At 35.6% G+C, this 23,892-nt stretch overlaps 2 protein-coding genes across 3 annotated transcripts in view; one reads left to right on the top strand and one right to left on the bottom strand.

The window, feature by feature from the left end:
* The window catches only part of LOC131432425 (carboxypeptidase D), a 67,829-nt gene extending 66,773 nt beyond the window's left edge, over positions 1 to 1,056 (top strand). Inside the window, exons 13-14 of the mRNA XM_058598673.1 lie at positions 17 to 306; positions 367 to 1,056. Of these exons, the coding sequence (XP_058454656.1) occupies positions 17 to 306; positions 367 to 467 (391 nt within the window). The 3' untranslated portion in view covers positions 468 to 1,056. The remainder of the gene's footprint in view (positions 1 to 16; positions 307 to 366) is intronic.
* A 14,620-nt stretch (positions 1,057 to 15,676) lies between these two features.
* LOC131432128 (proline dehydrogenase 1, mitochondrial) overlaps positions 15,677 to 23,892 on the bottom strand; it is an 83,505-nt gene continuing 75,289 nt past the window's right edge. For both annotated transcript variants that reach the window (XM_058598228.1, XM_058598229.1), the window contains exon 11: positions 15,677 to 17,789. In XM_058598228.1, coding sequence (XP_058454211.1) covers positions 17,584 to 17,789 — 206 coding nt within the window. In that variant the 3' untranslated portion in view covers positions 15,677 to 17,583. The remainder of the gene's footprint in view (positions 17,790 to 23,892) is intronic.

Raw genomic sequence — 23,892 nt, 5'->3', positions numbered from 1 at the left:
TTGAACTATTTTTCAGATCACTTCACATTGGCCAGGGGGGCGATCTGCAGGGAGTGATATTCCACCTGAAGCGAGACGAACGAGTGCTGGGCATCCCGAGGTTGCTCTTCGTAATCCTAGCAGGGTGCGCCTCGGTTGCCATAATAGCGTGTGGCGTGATGTGTTTCCAGTACATTCAGGCCCGCCGACGAAACTCTCGGTACTACTACAACTTTTCAATGTTACCACAAAAGGGAGAACAAACTCAACGACTTTTCGACGATGATGAAGAAGGAGAAACCGAGCTGTATCGAGCACCAACTAAAAGTAATGCATTTGATTCTGACTGCCAATGAGATTTACAATCTAACATCCTAAAAATTTCAGAGCTCCAGCCGTACTACGATGACGACCGAGATCCGATTAGTGACACCGAGGATGACAGTGAAGAAGAGATCGTAATGCTACACTCATCGTTCCGAAAGTAGATCTCAAGTACGGTGTAAAAAAATCGATGAACAGTCTGAAGTGAGAAAAGCACCTCGAAACGTAAATATACTGTGTAAAATACTGTTCGACATTCCTGAGCTTCTGTGCTGGACAAGCCAGTCAATTACGACGACAAATCAAAATATACAGCATTCCTACTGCGCTCACGTGAAGACTGTCCCATTGGAATGTCCAGATTGATGCCACGGGGCGTGTAAAAATAGAGTTTTTTTTTTACTTATTACTACCTAGAAGTGAAATAACACATAGAAAAGTACGAATGAAAGAAAAATGTAAATGTGATAATTATTGTTGAATTACAAAATATGCACAATATTGACAGAAGCACCTCGATTCGAGCCGACTCGAAATGATGTTTTAGTGAAAAAAAAAGTTGAATGTTATTACGATGCTCTACTAAGACTAGAATGTACTTATAAAAAGCTCGATTAAACTAGAAGCAGTGAAACGTTTAGATAAGATAATTTAATTTCTAGTGCGACACTAAACCGAGCAGCGTTGATTTTAGATGAAAATATTTTTTGTAATAAAATCCTTGTAATTCTAATAAAGTGATTGAAATTTTGATTATTATTTTATCATTCCGAAATCAATTTAGTCCTAGGTGGCTGATGCCTGCACAGAAATCCGTATCCTGTCAAATCCCAAACCCCAAGTGTTGCATGCCATTCCACAGTGGTCCTGAACGGGAGAATAGCGAGACAAAAAAAACTTTCGCTATTAATTTTTTTGTAGTTGTAGTTTTTTTGTAAGCAATCAACTGACGCATCTATTAATGCAACATGTAAGTCATTAGAGCGGTCCATGTTTGGATTGAAATCTGGAATGCAACTTTCTTAATTGAATTCAAAAGCTGTTGCGTTTGGTAGTAAGGTTGTAGGAACTTTTATTTTGAGCAACTTCGCTGAAGAAGCCACTTTCCTAGCTCTTCATTCTTCACAGAATATGTTTCCGAACTTAGATTCCGCACGGTAATAGCTATCCAACAAACCATAGATTGTTCAAATCCGTTCATTTTCAACGGAGATATCGAAATTTTTGTGTAAGTGACTTTTCCCCCTATTCCAGCAGTAGGAGTTTTGAGCGCTGTCTGGCAAAGAAATGTTTGGGAGCAACGTGAAACACGATTTTTTTATACTTTTACATACAATTGTTTCTAAGTACCAAAAAGACTGTGTACAGTATCCTTTTCATGACATTTTGCCTCGGACCGATTTTAGTACGGTTCGTTTTTGGCAACATAATCGTTCGAATATTCTTGTTTACGGCCGTATGCGATACGTTCGAAAGTATAGCAAATTCGTATTCCCGTTTACGTTCGAATCAATCACACTTTTAAACATCGTACATGCATAAAAACAACGCCCATCCAACTTTAAACTATCAGTTCTGGTACAGATTTGAGTTGTAAATAAAAATCTTTGATATCATTTGTTATTTGACTTGTTTTTTTCACTGATTTTGTATCATCATGTTTGCTTACGTCCGTATCGACCATACGACGAACACATGCTTTCGAACGAATGCGAACAAACCATTCTTTTTTTTTTAAATAACTATTTATTGGAATATGAGTTAAAATTAAATTATTAAGATTTAAATTGGGTGTTCAGCCACAAGTGGTGACTTTTCAGCCCTGTTATATATATATATATATATATATATATATATATATATATATATATATATATATATATATATATATATATATATATATATATATATATATATATATATATATATATATATATATATATATATATATATATATATATATATATATATATATATATATATATATATATGATTTGGTTATTAGCATGAAGACATCATTTGCTTCCGCAATTCTGAGATTTTTGTGTAGGGAAAATTCTAAACCTACTTGTATAGTGTAATGGGGAAAAGGAACTTATATACTAACTTACTAACTAATACAGAGAGCGAATCGATTCAATTGAAGATTGCATCGATTTTTGTCGGAATTTGCTTATAATATTATGTGACATTACATCTAATGGTTCTATATTTGTGAGTCTGTGTAACTCATTTGTACTAAACCAGGGAGGACGCTTCAGAATCATTTTCAGAATTTTATTCTGAATCCTTTGAAGCGTTTTCTTCCTGGTGGAACAACAGCTTGACCAAATTGGTACCGCATAAAGCATGGCTGGTCTGAAAATTTGTTTATAAATTAACAATTTGTTTTTAGACAGAGCTTAGAATTTCTGTTTATAAGAGGATATAAACATTTAATATATTTATTACACTTTGCCTGGATTCCTTCAATGTGATCCTTGAAAGTGAGTTTTTTGTCATACGTTAAACCTAAGTATTTAGCTTGATCAGACCATGTCAATTCCAAGCCATTCAATTTGAGAATGTGATTATTGTTTGGTTTAAGAAAAGAAGCTCTTGGCTTGTGAGGAAAGATAATTAATTGCGTTTTTGCTGCATTTGGTTTAATTTTCCATTTTGACAGATAATCACTGAAAATATTTAAACTTCTTTGTAGGCGACTGCAGATCACTCTTAGATTTCTACCTGTGGCTAACAGACTTGTGTCGTCACAGAATAGCGATTTCTGACAACCAACGGGTAGATTTGGAAGATCAGAAGTGAAAATATTATACAAGATTGGAGCTACACTCGAACCTTGCGGAACACCGGCTCGTACGGGTAGCAATTCAGATTTACAATTCTGATAGCTAACCTGAAGAGTACGATCAGTTAAATAATTTTGAATCATTTTGATCAAATAAATAGGAAACTGGAAATCAGACATTTTTGCTATTAAACCTTTGTGCCAAACACTGTCGAATGCTTTTTCTATGTCTAGAAGAGCAACTCCAGTGGATAACCCAGAAGATTTATTTGATTTTATCATGTTCGTTACTCTGACAAGTTGATGAGTAGTTGAATGTTCATGACGAAATCCAAACTGCTCTGGTAAAAAAATTGAATTCTCATTTATATGATTCATCATTCTCAACAAGATAATTTTTTCAAAAAGTTTACTGATAGAAGAAAGTAAGCTAATTGGGCGATAACTTGATGTTTCTGCTGGGTTTTTATCAGGTTTTAGGATAGGAATTACTTTAGCGTTTTTCCATCTTTTTGGGAAGTAAGCTAATGAAAAACACTTGTTGAAAATTTTAACCAGGAGTCTCAAGGCAACATCGGGAAGATTTTTAATAAGAATATTAAAAATTCCATCATTACCAGGAGCCTTCATGTTTTTGAGTTTCCTAATAATTGATTTAATTTCATCAAAATTCGTCTCAATAATGTCATCGTGTGATATCACTTGGGTTGAAATATGATCATATTTCAGTGAGACTTCATTTTCAATAGGACTCACAACGTTTAAATTAAAATTGTGGACACTCTCGAACTGCTGAGCAAGTTTTTGAGCTTTTTTACCATTTGTAAGAAGTATTTGATTTCCTTCCTTGAGAGCAGGAATAGGTTTCTGAGGTTTCTTAAGAACCTTAGAAAGTTTCCAGAAAGGTTTAGAATATGGTTTAATTTGTTCAACTTCTTTAGCGAAATTTTCATTTCGCAAAAGAGTAAATCTATGTTTAATTTCTTTTTGTAAATCCTTAACTATGTTTTTCATAGTAGGATCACGAGAACGTTGATATTGTCGTCGACGAACATTCTTCAACCGAATGAGCAGTTGTAGATTGTCATCGATTATAGGAGAATTTAATTTAGTTTGAGCTTCGGGAACTGAAAGATTTCTAGCTTCGATAATATAATGATTCAAATTATCAATTGCTGTGTCGATGTCCGCAGAATTTTCTAAAATAGTTTCATGATCCACATGATTTTCAATGTGAGATCTGTAATCCAACCAATTAGCTCTATAATAGTTGAAAATAGAACTAATTGGATTAATTATAGCTTCGTTGGAAAGTCTGAATGTTACAGGAAGATGATCTGAGTCAAAGTCAGCATGAGTAATCGGTTCACTACAAATGTGACTTTGATCTGTTAGAACCAGATCAATTGTAGACGGGTTTTTCACGGAAGAGAAACAAGTAGGATTACTGGGATGAAGAACTGTGAAGTAACCAGCTGAGAGTTGATTATGAAGTATTTTACCATTACTGTTATTTTGCCTACAATTCCACTGGACATGCTTAGCATTTAAGTCCCCTATTACGAAAAATTTCGATCGATATCTTGTGAGTTTTTGCAAATCGCCTTTAAAGAAATTTAATCGCCGGTGCATTGGAATGGCAAATATGCTCCAGCGATGAAATAAATTCCATGAATGGTTTCAACTTCGATTCCCAAGCTTTCAATAACTTTAGTATTGAAAGAAGGTAAAATTCGATGTTTAATTTGCCGTTGGACAAAAATGGCAACTCCACCGCCCATTCCAGTAAACCTGTCAAATCGATGAACCGCATAATGTGGATTACTTTTCAATTTAACATTTGGTTTAAGAAAAGTTTCTGTCACAATGGCAATATGGATTTTGTGAACTTTGAGAAAATTATAAAATTCATCTTCACTCGATTTCAAAGATCGAGCATTCCAATTTAAAATATTCAAATAATTATTTAACATCACTGTTAAATTTTAAATTCATTATAATATTATTTGCAAATTTCCATCCGATTTGAAATGCTTCAAAAAGTGATGAAGTCGAATTCATTTGGATGATCATTTGAAAAAGTTGATCTTGTAGGTAGATCATTTTATTTTCAGTTATATCGCCTAAATCGACTTCATTTAAAGAAGCGAATGGCATTGAAGGAATATCTGTAGGTAGACTGCCATTAGAAGAAGATGATTTGGCCGGTCTACCTATTAATAAATTGTTTTCGTTAGAAGAAGAACTGCAAGGCGGTCCTGTGTTTTGATTATTTACATTAGAAGAAATAGGTGATAGATTTCTACCTAATATACCAGCATAACTGACATTAGAAGAAGATGATGACGAGGTCGATCTACCTGTCAATAAATTGTTTTCGTTAGAAGACGAATTGGCAGGCGTACCTGTTTTTTGCTTCAAAGAAATCAGTGCCTTAAAAGAATTAGGCGTGGCATTTGTAACGGTTTTTTGATTTTCAGGTATGTTCTGTAAATTTAAGGTCGTTGATTTGACTTGTTGTCGAAGCGAACGAGCGTTTAAATTTTTTTCCCTGACAGGACATTTCAAATAATTGGATTTATGATTTCCATTGCAATTTGAACATGAAAATTTATCAGTGGTTTCATTCATTGGACAAACGTCTTTCGAATGCGATTTACCACAATTCAAACACCGTATATCCATATGACAATTTTTGGTTCCATGACCGAAGCCTTGGCAACGACGACATTGCGTTAAGTTTGCAATACGATTATGCCGTTTATAATGTTCCCAATTAATTTTAATGTGGGAAATGAAACGTACTTTTTCTAAAGTTTTCAAATTGTTTACATCACTTCGATTGAAGTGTATCAGGTAAAGTTCATGCGAAATTCCAGAGCGTGGTTTAGAAGTACCATTCGCTCTTTTTTTCATAAGTATTACTTGGGAAGGGGCAAAACCAAGCAATTCTTTTAGTTCATTTTAAATTTCATCAATACTTTGATCATTTGATAATCCTTTCAAGACAGCCTTGAAGGGTCTGTCTGATTTTATATCATATGAATAAAATTTATGAAGTTTCTCGGACAAATATCGAATAAGACGTTCGTAATCTTCCAATCCATCCACCAAGACTCGACATTCTCCTCTTCGTCCGATTTGAAATGAGACTTTTACTTCCGGGAGAAAAGTAGAAAGCTCAGTACGGAATGCTTTGAAGTCGGAAATCATCACCGTCACTGGTGGCATAGATTGTTTTTTCTTCCCAGAACGACAAGCGTCCATTTTGGGAATTTTTGAAGAATTTTCTTCTATGTCGCTACAATCGGATTCAGGAAGAATCTCGTAAATATTGTTAGACGGCATAGAATCAACGGAAGGGAAATCCGTCCGTTGTCTTTTATTTTTACATTCAGATTCTATAAGATCGTGAATGTTATTAGAAAAATGTTGAATAACGGATTGTGATTTATTCCGTATTGAATTATTTTTAGCCTTAGGCTTGTTGCCTTTCCGGTTGGACGCAGGCATTTTTGAAATTAATGAAATTTTAAATTAAATTAACTAGGCTAAATTAGTCTTCGATTAGACTCCTAGCTAGCCTTAAAAAAGGCTGATTAATTTTTTAGTCACTCTAATATCACTCTTTGTATCACTTAGTTAGTGATTCAGGTAGCCTTGAAAAAGACTGAAGCCTTGAATCAATGAAACTCTAGGTAGCCAGAAAAAAATTCCAGGAGCCAAGAGCTATACGCGTGCGGTGCGAACGACTGTTCAACACCGACTGAACAAACCATTCTTGTTTTCACTCGAACGTGTACGTACGCGACTCCTGTGCAAAAGAAGCATCTGCAGCGCAGGTAGTTTTTTTTAGGAAAATTCCAAGCATCAAGGAAGTGACGAATGCTACATAATAAATAAATATCGTACTCAGGACCAATTTTATTCAAGTCGGTAAATGAAATTTTCAAATTAAACTTCGTGCAAAGTAAAAAAAAGCATTTGAAATAGCAGTCCGATCAGTAGTATCTGCGAAAAATATGTTGCATTTTTCTTGCAATTTTGTCATGTTTTCGATAGCCTACATATTTATTTCATTGGTAAAATCATGCATTTGATATAAAATAAAGCATGTTTACCCATGGCGTATTTTCCATAAAGTACTTAATAGATGCAAAATTGATGCGTAAAAACTTTGAGCCTCGCTTATATTCAAAGGCTCCCCAGAAAAAAACAGCATTTTACTATACTGCTATGCTTTCTAAATGATTTATGCAAAACACAAATTTATGATTTGATTACAAATCACCTTTAGATTCGAAAATAATTTTGTTAGAGATCGGTTAAACTTTTTTCAATGTGTTCGAACGGTTGATTCGCAACATTAAACTGACGAATCGAAACCACGGCATTTCGCCTATTCGTCCGTAAACGGGAATGGGACATTTCGTTCGTACGAATGATGTTCGAATACACGTTTCGTTTGAAACTAAAATGGCATACATTCTAGCGTTTCGCATATGGTTAATCACACGAATTGGACTGATTACATCAAGGCTTAGCATTTATTTTAAGAAGTTTACTGATATTTGAATATTTTGTGGCAAACGATTCGCGTTCGAATTCATTCGAGTGAAAACAAGAATGGCTTATTCGTATTCGTTCGAAAGTACCCGTTCGTCGTATTGCGGATACGGACGTAAACAAGAATGAGGGTGATAACATTTCTCGGTTGATTTTTCATTAGGGCGTATAAGCAAGTGACAGTTTCTCTTTAATCACTCTCTCTTTCGATTATTGTGATGTGATTAAAAAGATTTTCTTTGATATCACTATTCTGTTTGAAAGTCGAAAGTTTTGGGTATCATTTCATGCAAAGAGTTGAGTGATAAACGTGGAAACCGCTTGGTAATTAATAGAAGAGAAAGTAAACAAAGAGAAACTGTCACTTGCTTATACTTTAAAAATTAATCGAGATATGTAAACCAGATGATGGCAGAATTTTCGAGTTGAAAGCAATTCCATAATTATATTGATTTAAACTACTTACAGCAATAAATACTGGAAAAATCATAACACTCATATACCATTCGAATCAGTTCGTCGAGATCAGCAAATGCGTGTGTGACAAATAATTTCACTCAATTTTTTTTTTCGGAGATGACTCAACCGTTTTCTACAAATTCAGATTCATATGAAAACTCGTATGCTCCCAACCAAGGTTCCTGAATTATGTTTGGTTCCGACCTCTGGCTCCGGAACCACAAGATGATATGTAAAACGAAATTAAAACTGTGTAACTCATTTTTCTCGTAGATGGCTGAACCGATCTAAGATTTAAATGAAATCTAAAAAGCACCTAAGATTTAAACGAAAAGTTTTAAGATTCTGTAAAACATCTTGTTTTTCAGTCAGATCCAACATCCGGTTCGGGGATACAGGGTGATTAGTATAAAAATGTCTATATCACATAAATTAATCAGGTTTATCGGGTTTGCAGATCTGGATAGTCGATAACCAAATAAACTTACTTCATTTTTAGTTTTATTCAGTTTTCGATTCGGAAGGCACCCAACAATTTAATTCGTACTACGATTTCTCAAAGATGTCTGAACTGATTTTCAAACATTTTGAAACAAATGTAAATTATACAGATACTCAGCTGAATTTGTCTGACTTCGGCTACACCGATTTTCGAATTCGGTTCCAGTATCGAATCGTTTCTTAAAGCTCAATCGTTTTCTCAAAAAAGCCAAATATAACTTCAGAAACAAAAGTTCAAATTAAAATTAACTTATAGTCTCATACAAAATAATTAATTTTATCCAATTCTGACTTCCGATTCTGGAGTTATAGGATGATGAATTTTTAAAATCCAAAGCGAAATAAAAGATGACAATCCCGAACAGCTTTAAAGTTGAACTCAAAATTATTGCAATTTATTCGTCATATGGCCACACGAATCGGTTTGGGTTATGCTGGTTCCTGAATACCGGCTCTGGAAGTACCTTAAATTACCGTAAACTCTAAAGTGGAACTTACTTCGACATATCATGGAATGTTTAATCGATTGTCACACTTTTAGATTCAAATTCGATTCGATTTGCAGTTTCGACATTACAGAGTAAAAATGAGTGATTAAAATCTCAAGTTGCCGCTTAGATCGACGGATATTAAAATAATGTAATGAAAACTGAAACAACGAAGAATATTTATGACAAAAACACATGCGGATTGATTTTTTATCAGTTATCATCTCACTGCTAGGTGGATAAGGCACGTTTTTTCATCAAAAACTAGTCAATCTGTTTATATCACTGTTCAACAGATGTAAGATCGATAAAAGTGAATCTTATACGGTTTCTGAAAAGTCATAAAATAAGGAATGTTTGAAGAGCAATCTGAGAGGGTGTTATTTTTTAACTTATTTAAATTAGTGCTTAAATTGCCTTACAAAATATGTGCCAAATGTGTACAAATGAACTCTATAAGTGTTTCTAACAAACTACAGCCAAGCATAGATTTTACGCTTAGCAATTTAAATTTATTTATTACCATAAAGACTATAAAGGTTTTAACCATTCGCCTCTTTGGGCTAGAAACTGCGGGGTTGGGAATCGAACCCAGGCGGGTTCCGTGAAAGGCATCGACTTACCCATCACGCTATACCTGTTCCCAATATGGTCAAATGTTCCACGAAGCGTGCAACTTAGTTTGAAAAACCCGTTTAAGTATTTTTGAATGCAAAAATCGGAAAAATAAACAAACATTGAGAGCAAAAACCGGATGATAACATTTGTTTTGGAAGAACCGGTTAAGTTTTTGTCCGGTTTTTGCATTCAAAGTTGTTCCGTCCGGTTCTTGCAAAAAAAAAAATGTCTTCAAACGATTCTTGCATTGCAAAGTCCATGTCCGGTTTTTGCTCTCAATATTTTTATCCGGTTTTTGCATTCAAAAATACTTAAACGGGTTTTCCTAACTAAGTAGCACTTATTCGACTTTTGTATTCAGTCGTTCAAATCATATGAGTTATTTTGTGAAAATCATGAATGTTAAAAACCGTTATGTAAGCTAGATTCTTGCGGTAAATGAGTTACGATGCGTTACTTATAAGGAAGTTCTAGGTGTTCCGAAGTGTTGTATACGTCGCTCTTTTGTAAGTTACAGGTGTGCCGTAGCGTTACATACGTTATTTTTTCGTGAGCTATAGACGTTACGAAGCGTTACATGTGTTAATTTTTTGTGAGTCATAGGCGTTACGAAGCGTTACTGTTTTGTAAGTTATAGGCGTTACGAAAGGTTACATGTATTACTTTTTTGAGTCATAGGCGTTACGAAGCGTTACATTCGTTACTTTTTTGTGAACCATAGGCGTTACGAAGCGTTATATGCGTTACTTTTCATCAAATTACAGTCGTTACGGAGCGTTACATTTTTTAAAGTTATAGGCGTTACGAAGCATTACATGCGTTACTTCTTTGTAAGTTATACGCGTTACGGAGCGTTATTTTTTGTAAGTTTCAGGCGTTACGAAGCATTACATACGTTACATTTTTTGTAAGTTGACGTCGTTATTTTTTGTAAGTTATAGATGTTACGAAGCATTACATGTGTTTCATTTTTGTAAGTAGAAGTCGTTACGAAGCGATACGACGTGTTACATGTGTTACTTTTTTGTGAGTTTTAGGCGTTACGAAGCGTAACATGTGTTACTTTTTTGTTAGTCATAGGCGATACATGCGTTACTGTTTTGTAAGTTATAGGCGTTACGAAGCGTAACATGTGTTACTTTTTAGTAAGTTATAGGTGTTACGAAGCATAACCTTTTGTTAGTTGCAGGCGTTAAAAATCGTTACTTTTGGTAAGTTACAGGAGTTACGGAACGTGACATGTGTTACTCTGTATAAATGTTAAGCGTAACGAAACGTTCGGTTTTTTTTTCAATTTGTAAATGTTATATGCGTTACTCTTTTGTAAGTTATAGGCAAGGATGGCTTTTATCGTATCAAAGAATGCTCACTCGCAACTCTTCCATGATGAAATCGGTGCCATCAAAGAGAATCGGAAATCATCGCAACAACAAAAAAACCGGCATGGTACATTTAACATAGAATAGACACTAGTGCGAGAGCGAATTTCTCTCGGTGAACCGTCTGAGAATCAACGGCTAGCACGCTGCTGTGGGGATTCTCTCTGAAGCAACAAACGGTCGCTTATTTTCGTTTCGCGATCCGATTCTGTATGGGCAGTGGATAATTGCGATAGAATCATTTTACTATTGCCGCTTATTCTAACTATGTGCTTATAACCTTTGTATAATTTGTGTCTATGAAAATGTATGTGAATGCTCCACAAAAGGGTTTTGAAATATAGCAACCTAGTATGAGAATCATCAAGTCGAATCATCGATTCGATTTTTTGCGATAATTGTCAACTTGCGATTCTCTCTTGGTAAATTCCACACAGCGGCGATCATTATCAGACTGAATTTTTTTTAAGGGCCATGAAATACTCAGAGTATGAAGTGGAGCGAAGAAATGTAGAAAATTTCTCTCGAGGTTCATGCATTGAGAGACTCGAATTCTTGTAGCATCTTCTACCGGATTGAAAATGTTGTATACAATATAGATAAAAATCGAGCAGCTTCTGTCAAATTTTCAGCAATCACCAACACTGGTTATAGGCATTACAAATCGTTTGATGCGTAACTTTTTTGTAATTTTTAGGTGATACAAAACGTTACATGTGTTAGATTTTTGAAGAGTACAAGCGTTACGTGGCGTAACATCCGTTACTCTTTTGTACGTTTTGTGTGTTAAGAACCGTTCTATGTGTTACTTTTTGTAAGTGATAGGTGTTAGGCGTTACCAGAGTATTGGTATCCCAGTTTTAACATATTGAAGAGCACTTTTTTGCAAAATCTACTAAAAATATCAAAATTATGAAATGATTAGAAATAATCCTGCAACGACCTGGAATGCTCTGCTCGAAATTAGCACGATGGCATATCTTATCGAAACGAAAACTTGTATCTAATTTTGAAGGAAAATGAGCATAAATATTACTACAAGAAGATCCGTAACTTTAATTCCCGTAACTAAAACCTCTTCCTGTATCTTCTTCTGCACAGTAAAACTTGGAGGTGAATTAAGTGTTCTATTTTATCCATGAAGGAATCATTAGTTCTTTTCTTGATATGAGAGTATTCAGAAAATTGAAATGTTATTTCACAAGATTTCAATATTTTCTATGTTACCGATAGTCACCTTCCCAGAGGGAAACGCGAGGGGCACAAGCCCCTCCTGAAATTCGATACAGTAACGAAAAAAAAGTTTGAGCAATATTTTTTTTTTCCATAAATACGTTTATTTCTTAAGGCAGTTTACATAAGTTTTTCTTCGCCGTAGCATCACTTTTACATAATATTCTTATCCTAATTTAATTCTAACATAGTCACAACGTTTTGAATTTATTAAAACATATTCTCTTATAGCTTAAATATCATCTTAGGTAACTCGTCATTAATTATGAAATCTACTCGGAAATATTATTTGAACCAAACGATTAACTTCTATAAATTATAAAATAAGCTGTTATTTTCAGACATTTTGTTGATAATTTCATAAACTGTTTCGAGTTTGTTTGTATCATTACATAATTTTTATTCTAATTTAGCTATTGGTTGAACTCATGGACGCAGCTGGGATCAGAACTAAGTCTTAAAAGGGGCCTTTATTAAATTGAAACTCCAATTTTCTTTATGAAATGATAAATAAGTTTCATGTATGAAAGGTCACGACAAGCAAGAATGTCTCGAACTGGGATATTGAATAGTTTACCTTGGGTACGCAAAGAATTTATTAGTTGAGATCTGACATCACGATACTCCACGCATGTCCAAACGACATGATCAATATCTCGATAACCTTCGCCACAAGCACAATGATTAGTCTCGGAGAGCCCAATTCGAAGGAGATGTGCATCTAACGTGTAGTGATTGGACATGAGTCTGGACATCACACGAATGGAATCCCTACTCACATCCAGTCCCCTGAACCATGCCTTTGTCGATATTTTCGGAATAATTGAGTGCATCCACCGACCCAGATCATCTCTATCCCAAGATGCTTGCCAGCTGGCAAGTGTTCTTTGGCGAGACGAACTATAGAATTCGTTGAAAGCAATCGGTCCCTCATAAATTTCACCCTCAATAGCACCACGTTTGGCTAAATTGAGCAATATTATGGGGCTGTTGATTCTGTCGATTACACCGTGAGATACAGGTTTTGAGAGTTAGGTGATAGCCAAACTTCATTGCTGATAAATTATTCAGCGGCAGCTCCTACGAAGCAGAACAGAGTGAAAATCTCATAAAATGGAGGATGAAACCGGGGTTAAATGAATGATAATAATCATAATAATAATAATAATAACACTTAAAACACTGTACTGCACGACCGAAAAGAGAAAGTGCGCGAGCATGCCTTATTTAAGCAAGATTCTGAGGATGAGAAAGATATGCCGCACATATTTATTTAGGGCTACAAAGACGAACGCAACCGCACTTCGACTACTTGTTTGCCGGAATCCATTATTATACGTCAGAGAACAGAATGATTACCCGACAATGGACTGAAGTCAGCACGAGTCAGATAATGTCAGTTTTGTGGGATCGACATAGTATGCTTTTGGAGGACTACCTCAAATCAGAAAAAAAATTCTTGGTCAGAATGAAATTTGAAAAGGAATGAACTATGAAGCGTAAAGTCGTATTCCTTATAGTTTCCTTATATTACATTTTGGTGGGGAAAGGGTTCCAATCAGCTTTTTACAGCCCTGTCCAAAATGTATTGCCCTCCCCGTTAATTTGTATCAGGCCGAATTAGCGCATGCGCGCCATATAAACGCCTCTTTCAATATGAGGAAATTACATTGTTACCCAGCAGTTTCTATTATTTCTTCATGTTGGTTTTCTTACCTTTGTTCATAGTTTGTATTCTGTTTTACCTTAATTCCAGTGTTCTATTCAGCTGTGATTCGTGTCTTTTGTTGTCATTTTTCACTCCGTACTTTTGCTGGCATGTTATGTTGCTTCCAATATTCCTTTCTAATTCTTTCAGCATTTTCGTATTTCTTGTTCCTCATCCAGTCATCCGTTTCCAAAAAAAAAAAAAAAAAAAAAAAAAAAAAAAAAAAAAAAATAGTGTTTCATTGATCTTTGTAGGGCAGCTCATCATGGTTTGACGGATAAGAACTGAGGACATGCGTTTTTATTTAAATGATAATAACACTTGGGTTTAATAGTATTGCTACAGCATGTTCACATTTCGTTATCTTCGGTTGATTCTTGACAGTATATTACCATCCGCTCAGGCACTTTTGAACATCTGGTACACTGACTCGCAATCGGAATGTGTCACAACCAATTTGATACAACACACCCGAGGGAACGGTATAATGTATGTTGTACACACAAAAACACTTACATACACACAGGCACATACGCATACACACATGCATACATACCTACATGTATTCCACAAGCAAGCATCACAACATTGAGTTACTATTTCTATTCTAATAGATTCTAACTAAAATGTGTGTGCCAATAGTCATCTCATTAGTAGAGTCACCATGTTATTTTACCGATTACTCGACTTTCAATAAATTTATTGAGATAAAATCGAATACAAAATCTTTGCCTCGTCTGTAAGAAGCAATGGAACATAAAAGTAGTTCAGAAATGATTCAATACTGCTGTTTTAACGAACAAAAAAAAAAAAGCTCCAGATTTCATGTTATTCTTGAAATTAATCTATCAAACAGAGATAACAGATCTCACTCTAACTAATGGTTTTCGTACATGAAATGACTAATGGATTTGAGATGAATGGGGGTACCGTTACCCAATTTCTATCTCTTCTATTGGTCGATCGTTAGTCCTGAGCTGAAACGGTGGCCTTTATTACCGTTCTTGCATGCACTCACTCTTACATTTCATTCACACATCATCTCACCCATCAGGTCCCAAACGATACATCCTCACAATATAAACTGGATGAACATCGTTTGACAGCTATCAGTGGTTTGCTCATTGGTTCGGTCATTATTATTTTATTATATTCTACAATATTCTATTTCATTCCACAGTATTCCATGGTACACAAACCACCAATAAACGTCAAAGATGGATTCGATTTACCGTTCATTTATTGTCATCGTGTGAAACCCAATTGGGATACGTTTACTCTACTTAATTTTCACTTCACACTGGTAATAAGGGCCGGTAGTATGAAAATAAAACATAAAAAAGAGCTCAGTTAAGCCCTACCGGCCTCTCCAACCCCGGATGTTGGAGCGTAATGCAATCAACATCTTATTCAAGTCGTTCCATATATTATTCATTTAATTCAATTATGAAACTAAAAACTGTAACGCATATCTTTATCAAATTGTAACGCTAATTGATTGTATGTGATGATGTTTGCAATACCGTCAAGCCCACCAACCAAAGGGAGGGAACTATGAAGCGTAAAGTAGTATTCACGACAAAAAGGGCGGATGTTTAAACTCAACTTAAGCAACAAATAAATGAAATATCGGTCTCATTTTATCGATTTTATTTTGATTTATATATTTTTACACAACTTACGGATAACACTTTTTTTTTACTAGCAACCATAGTCACAGGTCAGCATGGGTTCGAATAGATCGACAATCTTCGCCTTCATATGTTGCATTTTGACTACTACGTTTGTAATTATGCTGTCATATTTTTAATTGATTCTAATTCGTTTGTATATTTGAGTTTTCAAGCATCACGCCGTAATTTCCTTAGTTCACACCATCCATTACCAGTAATATGACTGCACGAACGTGTTCCTATTTACTAAACTATAGAGACAAGCATCAATGTTCTTGGTTTTCTCCTAACTCTAACGCTTGTTCAGAAACTTACAACGTACATTTTACATTCATATAGGTTTTTAGTTATCAGTTGATTTCGTTCACGTTTAACTTGTTCCAGTTATAATAGTTTCCTTTCAACTTTTGCTCAATTATTGTCAATATTTGAATAGTATTTAGTATAGTGTTGAGTGCGTTCAATTGTTTAATTTATACTGTGTCGGTTGACGTGATAAAACTGCAGATTTTTGCTTTTTTGTTTAGTTTCGAACAGCCAACTAATTGTTGCGGTTTGCTTTCGGGCGAGCGTTTCAAAATGTGTGGTTGAAGGCTCTGCACTTTTTCGTATCAGTCTAGAAATTGAATCAACATCGAGAATTTCATTTCATTTCATTTTCGGTAGCACACATATTTACGAATCACTGAAAGTCGGGGTCCTGCAATACTAGTATCTGTGTATTGTGGTAATGTAACAATGCAACATTCAGAAAGGATTATTTTAGTCAGGATACATTTTCAAACACATTATGCTCTCGTTTTGTTATGATGAATACGAACTTGACATCCTCTACTATTTAGTCGACCTGAGGCAGTTTCTATACTTTCTACTGAGCAGTAGAATAGTGGTTTTTGGTTTAAATATTAATTCGGTGATAGACGCTATGAGAAGTGTATTCTCTTATTCTGAGGGAGTTTCTATGAGAAGAAATAATAATACCATATTGGCAAACCAAACATAGGTGCCTAAATTTAGACTGATTAAATTAAAATTTATTAATAATAATTATTCGCCCTAATTCGTAAAAGCTATTAAAATTACAATCACAAATAAATCGATTTCTTCTCGATCAGAAGAGAAATGTTTTAAAAACAATGGATCGTGGTGGTTGAGGGGGTGTGGGGGAAGGTGCACGCATTTGGTTTCAGAAATAATATCATCACTGTTACCAATACTATTCACTTCGAGAAACTGTCGCTTTCGCGTGGCAGCCGGGTGTGTGACGGCGACGTCAACTCTTTTCATATCGGTTATACTTAGTATAGTCAGTATTCCTAACATCACCACTGTTTCGTGTGTTGTAATTGCTGTAACCAACGCTTCTTTCGAGGATTTCGTTCGAATCAAACTAGCTCATCTGAATCTGAATTTGCTGCCGATGTTCTAACATGGACAAGTATTCAAATTTACTTTCACAACACTCTTCCCGTTTCGTAGGCTGACTCTACCATCCAGAACGGAACAGTTGTAGTTGCTTAAAAGGTATGCACAAATAATGACACCCGTATGAGTGCATGTCTTTCTGTGTGGGTGTGTAAGTGTAGCTATGTGTGTGTGTGTATCAATCGGACGTAATATTTTGCTACTATCAAACTGTTACAAATATTTTATAATCATCAGGCTGAGGGGTGGGAGTAAGATGAAAAAATCATTATTATCATTCCATTGACACTCGTTGACTTAGGACACGATTTAGTACGGTTTGGTTTGCACTTTAGCAGTATCATCACCCCCTTTTGTATAATCTTTACCCCATCGACTAGAGTAGTCAGCATTGATATACAAAATTTGTAGCAGCTTTACAGCTTGTCTAATAATAGTTAGCTTAGATCGGTACGTATTTTCCTTGCGGTTTGTAGAACAATTGACCTTTGGCCAGCCGCTTAAGGATCTCACTTAGTAGCAGACGTTTTTCCTTTTTGATTTTCTGTAATACACCTTTGTTTTCTTGAGCTCGTCGCGACAGATACGGCAGCACTTCGTTTACCGGCCCGTACGGGATGTACTTGTATGCCGAATAGCCAGCTTGACCTAGAATATACAATGGAAAGATTAATTGAAATTACCAATGACATTACGATATATGATGTGTTTCTGAATTTTTAAACGACGATAGCGATTAATTTAACCCCTTGTCATCGATGAAATTTGTAATAGTACTTCTGTCTTGTAACAATAATGCTCTTGGGACGGATAGAATTAAACTAAACTTGGTGAAGGATCCGCCTGATCTCGCACAGAGCCTTTGGTGATAGTTATTTTTCATGAGTGGCATACTGTTGCACCTGACTGAAGGCAAGTATGCTCTTATATTATCTTATAAAAACAAAATTTTATTTCGCCACATGTGAAGCCGTTTCGCTGCGATTTCAGCTTTCTAGCACTCAAAAAATGCACAAAAATATTCGCTGTTCGGTAAACGAGAATTCAAGAAGTTTAACCGGGGTGAAAAAATACTGCTCGCTGTTGACGTTTTCTTCCTGTTTGATGTAGTTCACTGAGCATATCCCATCATTAGAGTGCCTACAACTCATCCGTAATGTCGGCAACAATTCAGAACATTTAATCCGAAATTTTGGCAGTTTCGTTAGCTTTAAATTGTATTTGACAGGTCGTTTGCTCGTTTGGAACAAAGTTGTGTTTCCAAGCGTGTTTCGCTCTGGTTATAAGCACTCTAGTCATAATAATTCCAGAACAGAGATGTCAGGTACGAATTTCAAATATCTTTAGACAGGGTTGCAGAAGTCTGTGAATCCAAAAAAATGACTGCGCACTTTTATTTCTCTATAAAATATGACACACTCTATAAAATTGGCTTGGCGACCAAAAACAGCGCAGCCAATTGAAAGGTCTGTAAATTGTGATGAAAGTCTGTGAAAAACTAGACTTTCAAAAGTCTGCAACAAAAAAAAAACCTGCAGCACTCCATAAGAAGTCTGCAGATTTGTCTGCAAATCCTGGCATCTCTGTCCCAGAACACCAACGCCATGACTTTTCGGCCCCATTAATAAGTAAGCAGCAATACGGTACTGGATTCTGAAGAAATACGCTTATAAAAAGTTTCAGTTATTTGGGGATCTATTTTCAGGTAAGATAGACAGACCCACACCTTTTTTTTGTCGAGGTCATCATTTTCAACCATTTCAACATTCATTAGAAAATGACCTTCTTTTTTCATTGTAGATTTTTGAGATTGTCCATTTCGCCAAGGCCACGCCTTTTCTGAAATTGGTCGCTGACCCGTCATCGAAAAAGGGCGACGTACAAATCTCGTTTACCCCTCTACTCAAACATACAATTATATACCTCAGTCAAGGATGGCTTTTATCGTATCAAAGAACGTTCACTGGCAACTCTTCACACGATTGAATCAGTGCCATCAAAGAGAGACGGAAATCATCGCAACAACAAAAACCCGGCATGGCTCATTTAACATAGAATCGACACCAGTGCGAGAGCGAATTTCTCTCGATGACATTTCTCTCTGAAGCAACAAACGGTCGCTTATTCTCGTTTCGCGATCCGATTCTATACTAGTAGCTGATAATTGTGATAGAATCATTTTACTATTGCCGTTTATTCTAACTATGTGCATATAACCTCTGTATAAGTTGTGTCTATGAAAATGTATGTGAATGCTCCACAAAAGGGTTTTGAAATATTGCAACCTAGTATGAGAATCATCAAGTTGAATCATCGATTCGATTTTCTGCGATAATTGTCAACTTGCAATTCTCTCTTGGGAAATTCCACACAGCAACGATCATTATCAGACTGTAAATTTTTTTTAAGGGCGTTAAATACTCACAGTATGAAGTGGAGCGAAGAAATGTAGCAAAATTCTCTCACGGTTCATGCATTGAGAGACATTATTTCTTGTAGCATCTTCTACCGGATGGAAAATGTTGTATACAATATAGATAGAAATATAGCAGCTTCTGTCAAATTTTCGGCTATCACCAACACTGACCTCATTTATATACCAAATGAACGGCCCAAACGAAATCGTCCAGTATACGATTTTGGAATTATTTTGAAAATTGATCTCGGGAGTTTAATCACGAGACTTCTGTTTAAACAAGATTTTATTCGATATTTCAAATATAAAAATACGATTGTTGGGTAACAAAGTGGGTTGAAATATTGATATCTTTAATTTTTTCATTCGAAATCAAATTTTTATTCTAGGTTATGAACATATGAATATGCATAATATGGACTTTGAACATATGATGTTTTGCTAAGTGTTGAATAACGACTTTCGAATATATTAGATTTGATAAGATAGCATTCCTCTCTTGGTTTCTGTATTATACTAGCTCTTCACAGATTTTCCATCCCCGTGCGAGGTCTTCGGATATCTAACTAGATGTTAAAAGTTCTTAAGTCTTTAAAGTTATTTTTAAGGTTTACTGATGATATAATATAGTCCTCCACTGGCCTTTACATATCCTCTAGAATCTTTAAACTTTCTCCGAATGTATCGAAACACTATACGGAATGTTTTTTTCTGTATTCAGCTCCAACCATATGACTTTCAAATTCCTTCGATATTTCAAAGCATTAAGAGATCAGTTATTTAACGTAGATCTGAAATACTTTTACTTTTAACACTCCTAATACCAAGCCTAAAAAAGTTACGCGGAGCACCAAGCCTCAAAAAAATTTGGAACGGTAACTTTGAGCTATCCTAGCTCAGTTGTTACTTGACCAATTTCGATAAATTTTACACTCTCGAATTTTGTGAAGTTTGTAGATTATTTTAAGTATATAATGAAAATCTGATTTTTCCCGTTCCAAGTTTTTTTTTCAAGCTCGAAATATGCCCTATCTGCATTCATGCGGCACCTGCATCGCGAATCGAATATTGAGAACCTCAACTTTACAGAGTCATAACTTTGTTGTTAGTCAACCGATTTTCGAAATTTGTTCACCATTGGAAAGGTACTACTTCCAGAAATAAAATGCACTGAAAAAAGTACGGATGTGTAATGTCAGAGACATAGCTGGATGTCGTGAATACGAATATGACACCCTTTATTTATGCTTCCGAATTCGAATTGGTAGTTCATCGATTGTTAGAATTGTGCAACTTTCCCCTCTTTCATTACTAGAAATTTAAACGATGCGCCTAGACTAAATTACAGATTAGTTACATTAAAAATTCTGAAACGCACTTAAATACTATGAAATAAGCAGTATAGTTCTTTATAATAAAAAAATGGTGACGATTTGAGTTAGTTCAGCACGCAGACTCTGAATTCTAAACCCATATTCCAGAACTAAGCTCTAAAACATTAAGACGATTTTTCGCCATGACTACCAGAATGGGTTTTATAGAGTACAGTAAAGTAAATTTCCGCATAATTCTTCAGGAGTATTATTATGGTTCTAAAAAGAACCGAATAGAAGAAGTCTGGAATAAAGAACTGGATCCTGAGTTCAAGAACTAAATTTAGAACTAATAACAGACTCAGAATCCAGTTTCAATTCTAGAATTGCAATTTCGAAACTCAAATTAGTTCCGGAATACAGTTCCAGAATCCAGTTTCAGCACGCAGGCTCTGAATTCTAAACCTATATTGCGGAACTAAAATCTGAAAATCGAACTTCTCGTTACGACTACCGAAAACCAAATGATGGCAGTTGCTCTCTCCGTCGCTGATGGTTTAACTCCCGCGATGGCAGTCTGCTTGCCTTGAAGCCCAGCAAGCGAATGAAAGTTGCTACCTGAGCGTTTGAGGTTTTAACCACGCAAAAGGCGCTCTCTCCGTCGCTGCTGGTTGATGGTTTAACTCTCGCGATGGCAGTCTGCTCGTCTTGAAGGCCAGCAAGCGAATGAAAGCTGCTACTTGAGCGTTTGAGGTTTTAACCACGCAAAAGGCGCTCTCTGCGTCGCTGCTGGTTGATGGTTTAACTCTCGCGATGGCAGTCTGCTCGCCTTGAAGGCCAGCAAGCGAATGAAAGTTGCTACCTGAGCGTTTGAGGTTTTAACCACGCAAAAGGCGCTCTCTGCGTCGCTGCTGGTTTAACTTCCGCGATGGCAGTCTGCTCGCCTTGAAGGCCAGCAAGCGAATGAAAGCTGCTACCTGAGCGTTTGAGGTTTAAAGGACTATTCACACATATCCGGTCCGGTTCAGTGCCGGCACGACACCGTGCACGGATACTGATATTATTTCATTCGTTTTCTATACGCGCATTTACACCTATCCGGCACCGTGCCGTTTCAGTGCAGCTCGCCGTCAGTGTAGTGTCCGTCCGGCAAACTCAAATTCGTCGTCACCGATATTTTTTATTTTCACTGAAGTCGGTATGTTATTACATTGGCTGTGCCGGAACGGAAACAGTACGGAAACGGAACGGAAGGGCTCCGATAAAAAAGAACACTGACGGCGCACTGAAGGCACTTTCACTGAACCGTCACGGAACTGAAATGTGTGAATAGTCCTTTAACCACGCAAAAGGCGCTCTCTCCGTCGCTGCTGGTTGATGGTTTAACTCTCGCGATGGCAGTCTGCTCGCCTTGAAGGCCAGCAAGCGAATGATAGTTGCTACCTGAGCGTTTGAGGTTTTAACCACGCAGAAGGCGCTCTCTCCGTCGCTGCTGGTTGAAAGTTTAACTCCCACGACGTCTGCTCCCATCGAACGCACGAAAAGAAATGATCGATTTTCACCACGGTTCCCCTTTTATACGCATTCAGTTGAAGATATGTGCCTGACTACCTCAAAATCGTCGTCCTTGCGCGAAAAACCCAAGCGAAAGTAAAGAGTTTTCCGCATTATTTTGAAATTTTGAGAAAACTTAATTTTTGAGTTGTTTGTGGTTATCTCACACTGTTCAAAATATTATCCCAAATTAATGATCATATTTTTGATGAAATGGTGAAAGAATTATGTTGCTACCATTAATACAAGTCGAGATATTCACGATTAAGTTCTGCCCATTCTTCCATATGGCTAATTTTGAAAAGGCACCCCATAGTAAAGTAAGTCGTATTCACGACAAAAACGAAAAATAGGGTTGTTTACCCAAAGTTATAATGAAAACTGTTGATAAAAGAAAAGATAAGACTTGTTACAATGATCGTAAATATCTCGAATTTCAAAGCGATGACCTATATATTTTTACACATCATTCGATTGCTAGTGATACCTACAATTTGCGCTCAACTACCATTCTTGCACTTTTAGAAGAAAACCTTAAAAAATCGATGAATTTATAAATATATATGAATTTTTCATTTTTTTTCACATGTTGGTATATAACTCAATAATTAAAGCGATGACATGAACATTTTTCTGCTATAAAATATTGAAATCATTACCAGAAACAATGTATTGATGAGCTCAATTTTATATCCGTTCAAAGAATCTCAAATCTTAGTACGAATACAGAGAATTTTTATGATTGGAAAAATTTTGCCAAACAAAATCAAAACAAAACTTTTAAATTATATGACATATATATTTTATTATTTTAGTTAGAAATTTATTATGAACAAAATTTACAAAAAAAAACTGAAACTTGGATTTCACTGACAATCTTAAAAATTCTGGTAAATATACCTAAACTCCAAAAGTAATTATATTTTTGTGTTGCACAAAAGATATAAACAATTTTTATGCACAACCCAAACGCAATTGATAACTACTAAAAATTTTATTTTATTTTAGCTTTGCTGTGGAATCTCAAAAAATATCCTGTATCCTTCTGCTAAATTGTAGATACACTTATATCGAGCAGCTTTGCTGAAGACACCATTGTAGTATCTTCAACGGTTTTAGTGTTACGGCTATTTTTAAAGAGCAGGGTGTTTCTAAAAAAATCAGATTTTTGTCGTGAATACGACTTACTTTACTATGGGGCGCCTTTTCAAAATTTACCCTCTGAGAAAGTGATAAGTTTTCGATCGTGAATATCTCTTGTTGTATCTAACGAATCAACATAATTTTTGCTAACATACATGTCATCGGAAATATGATCACAATTTTATAAAAAAAATTTTCAGTTTTGTGACATAATCTCAAATAATTCAAAATTAAACTGAAATGTTTGGTATAAACGAGTATCAAAAAGGATCATTCATAAAGCGCGTTTGCCTTTCTCGTATTTTTAAAGCTCATAACTCAATGA

The sequence above is a fragment of the Malaya genurostris genome, chromosome 2, assembly GCF_030247185.1.
Source record: "Malaya genurostris strain Urasoe2022 chromosome 2, Malgen_1.1, whole genome shotgun sequence".
NCBI classification, from domain to species: Eukaryota; Metazoa; Arthropoda; class Insecta; order Diptera; family Culicidae; genus Malaya; species Malaya genurostris.
Note: the sequence above shows the minus strand (reverse complement) of the source record. Positions and strands in the feature narration are given on the sequence as shown.